At 39.2% G+C, this 8,062-nt stretch overlaps 1 protein-coding gene across 3 annotated transcripts; it reads right to left on the reverse strand.

Moving 5' to 3' along the window:
- Window positions 1-671: 671 nt before the first annotated feature.
- On the reverse strand, window positions 672-3,260 carry LOC117559057. 3 transcript variants are annotated; one of them, XM_034235697.1, is made up of 7 exons: window positions 3,079-3,260; window positions 2,922-2,987; window positions 2,628-2,716; window positions 2,428-2,533; window positions 2,089-2,158; window positions 1,203-1,261; window positions 672-875 (listed from the first exon to the last, which is right to left on the reverse strand). In XM_034235697.1, exons 1-7 carry the CDS (start codon window positions 3,214-3,216, stop codon window positions 783-785), a joined length of 621 nt encoding a protein of 206 aa, XP_034091588.1. In that variant the 5' UTR covers window positions 3,217-3,260; the 3' UTR covers window positions 672-782. The 3 variants fall into 3 exon arrangements, with proteins under 3 accessions (XP_034091588.1, XP_034091587.1, XP_034091586.1); XM_034235696.1 differs by having other exon boundaries at window positions 2,089-2,194; window positions 2,628-2,695; window positions 3,079-3,258; XM_034235695.1 differs by having other exon boundaries at window positions 2,089-2,194; window positions 3,079-3,258.
- Between the last annotated feature and the right edge of the window lie 4,802 nt (window positions 3,261-8,062).

The raw sequence follows: 8,062 nt of genomic DNA on the forward strand, positions 1-8,062 counted from the left end.
TCATATAAACCTCTTTTGGTGGGGGGGGGGGCATTTTATGACAGGCCTGGCCATCACAATATGCCCCCACTTGCTATCTTACAAAATTAAAGTGTGACATTCATGAAACTTTCTCCATTTATTGGTACCAGTCCTAGAACCATACCCTGAAAAATGCTTGAGGGTGGGATTCATATAAACCTCTTTTGGTGGGGGGGGGCATTTTATGACAGGCCTGGCCATCACAATATGCCCCCCCTTGCTATCTTACAAAATAAAAGTGTCCCATTCATGAAACTTGCTCCATTTATTGGTACCAGTCCTAGAACCATACCCTGAAAAATGCTTGAGGGTGGGATTCATAGAAACCTCTTTTTTGGGGGGGGGGGCATTTTATGACAGGCCTAGCCATCACAATATGCCCCCCCTTGCTATCTTACAAAATAAAAGTGTCACATTCATGAAACTTGCTCCATTTATTGGTACCAGTCCTAGAACCATACCCTGAAAAATACTTGAGGGTGGGATTCATAGAAACCTCTTTTGGTGGGGGGGGGGCATTTTATGACAGGCCTGGCCATCACAATATGCCCCCCCTTGCTATCTTACAAAATTAAAGTGTGACATTCATGAAACTTTCTCCATTTATTTGTACCAGTCCTAGAACCATACCCTGAAAAATTCTTGAGGGTGGGATTAATAGAAACCTCTTTTGGTGGGGGAGGGGAATTTTATGACAGGCCAAACAATAGTTGCATTGGTTGAAATGACAGTGGACAGTTAATGATGGTTCCTTCGGGGCATTATGTGCATCCAGGGCACAAGTACGGTTGATCAACTGGCGGCCTTTGTACACATTGGTGGTGGTACCACTGCTGACAAATGTCACAGCAAATCTGAGAAAACAATAAATACTTGTTATGTAAGGTATGCATTATGGGATTTTGTTATGATAATAGAATATCTCTAATGTATTTCCCACTAACATTCTAACCATTCCTTCAATAATCGAAATCTTTCAAAAACATAAATGTTGTGTTATGAGAAAGAAATAGATTTTCAACAAAAATGTATGGAAAAACAAGCAAAACATTAATCCTTTATCAGTTAATGCTGAAGATGCCAAATATAGTAGCAATTACCAACGCAAATGTTATGTTGATAAAGTCTGGAAACATATTTCTGCTAATTTTCTTTATTTGTAATGTGCAATAGGAAATTACCCAATGTTCTTCATCCTGCTCCTCCATCCCGCAGTAAAAGCAAAGCCTGCTTAGATCATCTGTTGAGACAAAACGTAATCAATATCTTCAGATAAACCACATTGCAGATTTGGGGTCAAGGTGACCCATTCCAATTTTTGACTAAAAGGTCAATTATATAAGGACACATTTGTTGTGGTCTTTTATTATTTTGTGTGAAGAAAAGGCAAAACACACACAAACACATAGATTTTCTAAATGATTAAATCTGAGCACAGAGGAGCCATCTGCTCCTTCTTTCACCCTCTCCGTACCCTCTGTAGAATGGGAACCTGCACAATGTCATTACAAAAACTTCTTTCGCACTGTACGCATCAATTTAAGTTTGGTTCTCATGGTTCTTTTGTTGTTCATCACATGTATTAGCTATACAGCTTTGATTATAATAAGTTCAAGGTAAAAATTAACTGAGGATATCAGTTAAAAGTAATACACACCAATGAGCACATTGAAAGGAGGAAGATGGGGAAATCTCACATCTTAAATAAACCGCAGAATTGAAAGGGTGTGTTGGAGTGTGATGTGTGTAGCCTATATGAAATTGCAGTTGAAGATGCCTGCCTGCGATGCTTCATATGTTATCTGTTTGGAGTTGAGATACACAATATACTGTATGTAGTGACTATTTACCCTAATCTATACTTAAGCCACTGTGTTGCTTTTAAAACCCTGATAATTTCCCTGGTCAAGATTAACCCAACAGTACCAATGGTCCAAGCAGTGATACAATACAACAATTTGCATGGCACATTATTAATATACTAGGTTATTGATGCATACTTATGAGATACAATTAATAAAAGTAACTACATGAAGTCATTGACAATGTTGAGAAAAGGTAACAAACCAGATTCTCTGAGGAGAGAAGTAGCAATGTCCAGCCTCAGCTCGTGCACTGCCTTCTGTGAGGTTTCAAACTCAATTACCTCCCCCAGTAAAATGTTCTCTGCAAACTGAAGAGAACCTTGATTAGTATCTGGACTGCATGGTCTATGATTTTACCCTCAAATGGAATACAGACAAATGACCCAACAGATTTAAAGAATGACATGTTGTATATGTGTAGTTTGACACAATTCAATACATCTTTGATCAAGATTTATAAAAGCAAGTCAAGATATTCAGTCTAATTGCTACTGAATTTGAGTTTGAGAGTAATGTTTGGCTAAATGCATTTCACACTCACTTTTAAGGCCAGGACACCACAGGATGTGCTGTCTTGTTGGCGATTATGGGGGAGGGTGCTGCATGTCCATCTTGACACCTTGCAGCCTTTCATCCTCATAAAGGCTCTACAGTATGTAGATAGTACATGTGTCAAGATGCAGCACATCATTGTCAAAATACTCATAAAACACCGGAACTAGTACACTGTATCAAATGTACCTTGTAGATTGCAGGCACACCTTCGTTTTGCCTTTCCCTTCTCCAAGTGGATCCAAGAAGAGGGTTTTCTTCTCATGGGGGTACATTACATTTTATTATTCACATGGAAACACAACATGCATTAGGCAGGAACCATACATTACGCAGGTACGATGTAGGGTATTGTTTAGATTTGATCAATAATAAGTGACAGCATGTATGTGTGGCCCGGTTATCTTGCAAATCACTAATTATATATGGTGTATACAGCACTATAGATACAGATTGGAGCTTAAAATATGCTCCTATTCTCACCACCAACATCCAGTGATGGTTCTCGTTCACAATTCCCACGATGACTGTGTGTGCCATTGGATCAACCTGAGAGTAGTTGCAAAAGTATTACATTCCTGTTGAAAAATGCACATTTGCAACATTTACAAAAGCAAAGTCATTCCAATCATGTACATACCCGGATTCTTCCAAATGTGTGTTTCCAGATGGCGGTCATAGCGTAGCTGTCAATAACAGCTGCTTGACCGTCATTGCGCTGGTTGATTTTTCTGGGTATGGTTCTAGGACTGGTACCAATAAATGGAGCAAGTTTCATGAATGTCACACTTTTATTTTTGTAAGATAGCAAGGGGGGGCATATTGTGATGGCCAGGCCTGTCATAAAATCCCCCCCCCACCAAAAGAGGTTTCTATGAATCCCACCCTCAAGCATTTTTCAGGGTATGGTTCTAGGACTGGTACCAATAAATGGAGCAAGTTTCATGAATGTGACACTTTTATTTTGTAAGATAGCAAGGGGGGGCATATTGTGATGGCCAGGCCTGTCATAAAATGCCCCCCCCCACCAAAAGAGGTTTCTATGAATCCCACCCTCAAGCATTTTTCAGGGTATGGTTCTAGGACTGGTACCAATAAATGGAGCAAGTTTCATGAATGTGACACTTTTATTTTGTAAGATAGCAAGGGGGGGCATATTGTGATGGCTAGGCCTGTCATAAAATGCCCCCCCCTCCAAAAAAAAAAGAGGTTTCTATGAATCCCACCCTCAAGCATTTTTCAGGGTATGGTTCTAGGACTGGTACCAATAAATGGAGCAAGTTTCATGAATGTGACACTTTTATTTTGTAAGATAGCAAGGGGGGGCATATTGTGATGGCCAGGCCTGTCATAAAATGCCCCCCCCCCACCAAAAGAGGTTTCTATGAATCCCACCCTCAAGCATTTTTCAGGGTATGGTTCTAGGACTGGTACCAATAAATGGAGCAAGTTTCATGAATGTCACACTTTTATTTTGTACGCATAGCATATATGCTGACAAAGACTATGTAACATTTGTAAACATATTTAGATTATTAGATGACAACTATGTAAAATTAAACAATACATTTTAAAGCACGTTTATACAGACAGGACGTAACAATAATGATAAAAAAAACATTTAAAAAAACAAACTGAAAAGGAAGTGACGAACGAATTTCGACACCTCATATACGGAGCGAAAAGTTAAACCAGAAGAATCAAGACTATGAGCTACCACTAAACAACTCACAGTCTGAAAATTACCATTAATAAAAACCCTGAACGTTTACTTTTCGTTTTAAACATCGTTTTAAGGTGTAAACCTATGGTGTTAACGTGTCATTTAGAGGTGTAAACGTGTCATTTAGAAATGCGCGTTCCCGTGACAAGGGGGGCATTTCATGACGGGGAGGCATAATGTGACACAACACCGGCTCTCCCTACGTGTGTATGTGTGGTGTCAGGAGTCAGTATGAGAGGATGACAGCGCGTCTAATCTTGATGTGGCCCAAGAGCCAATCACAATAATACCTGTGATGCAGTGAACCAATCACCTTTGAGGGGGGGGAAACCTATCGTTGATTAAACACTATCCAGTGTTTCCCCTACCATTGTCTTGGAGGGGCGCTGCTTCCCGCCAACGGAGCCCCACGCCCCCCCCCCTGGAATTCAAGGTGTTTAAAAAATATATATAATTATTATTATTTTTTAATATATATATAGCACCAAATTGCAAATAATCTATAACTACTGTCACTTTTCACATTGAACATGTGCTCTTTTATTAAATAAACTAAACGCTTTCATTTTAAGTTGTGAGTTTAGTGTTTTTGACCCTAAGAAACACTGATGCATTAATCAATAACAATAATCCACAGCTCCTCTCTCTGCTCCAGAGGATTTAAAAAATATATATCCCAATGCCACAAAAATGCATCAGTGACGTGGTTGAAATATTGTCTCCAGAAAACAAAAAACTGAAACAAGCGGTATCAGTGACTGTGTGTTTGATGTGGCTCTTTGCAGTAAAATAGAAAAATATTGGCTCTTAACCTCTGACTGGTTGGCCACCCCTGGTCTAAAGGGAAGAAAGATGAAATATAAGGTACTATATTTTAAGTAATCCTATCTACTATTCCTATATTCGAATAATGTATAAACTATTTTAAAAAGACTTTATGAAATGTTATGTTATAAATATTAAAATAAAGAACTAAATGCATAAATAAATAATTAAACAAAAGCCAGAGAGAAAAAGTGAGTTTTAAGTGTTGATTTAAAAAAAAAAACAGGGTCTGGGCCGACCTCACATGGAGGGTCAAAGTATTCCAGAGCCTGGGGCCAGCCGCTGCGAAAGCTCGGTGCCCTCGAGTTTTAAGCCTGGTCTTATGCACTATCAACAGCAGCTGATCAGCCGACCTTAAGGCTCTGCCTGGGGTGTAGCAATGGAGGAGTTCGGCTATATAGGCAGGAGCCAGCCCATTTAGGGCTTTAAAAACAAATAAAAGGAGTTTAAAATCTATTCTGAACCGAACTGGAAGCCAGTGCAATGAAGCAAGAATTGGGGTGATATGGTCACGCTTTTTATGGCCAGTGAGAAGACGTGCAGCTCCATTCTGAACTAGCTGGAGGCGTCTAATTGAGGCCTGATCCATACCCACATACAGAGCATTGCAGTAATCCAGTCTCGAGGTAACAAAGGCGTTAATAACCCTTTCTAGGTCTTTGAAAGTTAAAAACGACTTGCCAATAGTCGTATTTTGAAAAAGCAGGTCTTGACTACAGTGCTAACCTGCTTATCAAATGTAAAGGCGCTGTTGAAGGTCACTCCAAGGTTCATGACAGAGGGGAGGATATTTTTATTGAGGGAGCCCAGTATATCAACCGGGGAGACTGTTGGTTGGGGTCCAAAAAAGATGACCTCGGTCTTGCTCTCATTGAGGGTGAGGAAGTTTTGGCTCAGCCAGGATTTAATCTCTGTTAAGCAGTCCTTCAACTGCTGTAGTGAGTTGGCATTTTGATTGAGAGGCAGATAAATCTGTACATCATCAGCGTAACAATGGAAGGGAATATTATGTTTTGTGAGAATTCAGAATTAATTTATATTTATTGTTATTTTATATTATAGAATCTTAAATTAATAACAGTTTAATGTAACTATTGTAAAGAGCAGAAAGATTATTTGTGCGATGAATGCAATTACGGCATCAGTTTTAACTTGCCAAAACAAAATCATTTTTCAATCAATCAATCAATCAATCAATGTTTATTTATATAGCCCAATATCACAAATGTTCCATTTTTAGATTGTTTTTATGAAATACGATCCAAATACTTTTTTCTGAGTAATTGTATTACTTGGTACCGGTTCATTTTCGTCTCTCTAAATTGAGGAGCTTACTGTAGTAAACATTTAAATTCAGTGTACACTCTTCAAAGAAACAGAAAATAATTATATTTATTGAGATAGTTTTAACAGATCAGAATGACCAATATTTGAATGCATGTTTCCCTCTGTTCAATTAATCATATAATTCATCCATGTTACAGTAACTGCCACACTGTGACACACTGTGACACACACATAGAAACCTTTTTTGGCAACAAGATGCGGAAATGGTTCCGGTGTCCCAGATTTGAAAAGCTCCGACAGGCACATCGTATCGCTACACTTTGCAGAGCATGGAAGCACATCTTCAGGAGAACAGCGCTGATGTGGGGGGGGAAAGCCTTAAACTGAGTTTAGAAATGGAAGAAAACAGCTCAGAGTAGACGGATGTTCTCACCTCTGCAGCTCTCCCAGGTCACCGCCTGAAAGCAACCGCATCACATCCATCTCCACAACTAGCACCTAATCTTATTAATAGCATGTTCTGAGAAATGGAATCAGATTTGCTCAAAGGAGATAAAAGTTTTTCATAATCCAATTTAAAGCCTGATAACAGAAAAGGAAACCTTACAGGGAATTGGATCTGAAGTTGTTAAAAGCCCAGGTTTTAAGAGCGGAGTGATCCGACACTGGGATTGACCTGTTGAGTAGAGAGGATAACAGCCATTAGGAGACAAAGATCAAATAAAGCCAGAGCAAGAACAATGATAGCACAATACACTTTCAGCAGTACTGTCAATCCAAATTGGATTGTATAATGTTCTACATTCTCACAGTACACATGTCTGGTTTGTTTATCTGATAGCCCTTTAGCTTTTAGACATGCTATGGCTAATAGCTTTCACTTCACTTTGGTCCAGACTGAAATATCAACTTTTTGACCTGAAATTGTGAACATAAATGATTGTCCCTGCTGACTTTGGTGGAAGCATGGCACTACAAAATGGGCCCTCCTCCAACACACATGAATGCGCACATGACCAATGAGAGCACAAGATAATTTTTTGCACAGGCTGACAGGCAGGCAGGCCATCCAGTTATTTTCGTCGTGCTTTTTACAGCGCCACGGCTTCCACAGATGACGTTTTTTTTATGTATTTATTATCAAAGCATTTAATGTATTCATTGCTATCGGGATGTTAAGAGCATTCCATGGAATATAACAAAGTGTTTCTGAAGTGAATTACCTACCCCACTGTGGTGTCTCGTCAATTGTGTTAGTTGTGTTTGTTTTATGTCTGTCATTTCATCTTTAGTCAGGTATGTAATTCCAAGTCTAGTGAGGTTTCTATGTAGAGTCACGTTTTCTTGTTACTTCACGTCTTGTCTGTCTATTTTATGTATGTCATCTCTAGTCAAGTCCCCATGTTTCATGTCATGTCTCGTTTTCCCATTTCCTGTTTTATTTTGTACTTACCTCTTGTCTTTCTCTTCAGGTCCTGTTACTTCCTCACTTTGGGTGTTTTTCCGCCATCAGCGTCTGCCCCGCCCCTGATTGTTTCCACCTGTTCCCAATTCCCTCATGTTTAAATAGTCCTTGTCTCCCTTTGTCTTGTGCCAGTTCGTCTTGTTTCAGTGTGCTTCTATGTCCAGAGACCCAGCGTTAAACCAGAGAGGAGAGTACCAGAGAGGAGAGTTTTGTTTGTTTGAAATCAAGAAGTTTTGTTTTGTCCTCGCAAGAGTGATTTTTTTGTTAAAACTTTGTTTTATTTTTTCTCATTAAAATATGAATCGTCGCATTTGAGTCCAGTAT

Source organism: Gymnodraco acuticeps, unplaced genomic scaffold (assembly GCF_902827175.1).
Source record: "Gymnodraco acuticeps unplaced genomic scaffold, fGymAcu1.1, whole genome shotgun sequence".
Taxonomy (NCBI): Eukaryota; Metazoa; Chordata; class Actinopteri; order Perciformes; family Bathydraconidae; genus Gymnodraco; species Gymnodraco acuticeps.

Bases quoted from the DNA above. Each gene is read 5' to 3' on its own strand.
- LOC117559057 (XM_034235695.1), bottom strand. From the start codon at position 3,216: ATGAAACTTGCTCCATTTATTGGTACCAGTCCTAGAACCATACCCAGA. The intron at 2,534-2,627 runs GTACATTTGATA...TACATACTGTAG, and splicing joins GTGTGCCTGCAATCTACAAG to AGCCTTTATGAGGATGAAAG. The intron at 2,195-2,427 runs GTGAGTGTGAAA...GGTTCTCTTCAG, and splicing joins GTGGTGTCCTGGCCTTAAAA to TTTGCAGAGAACATTTTACT.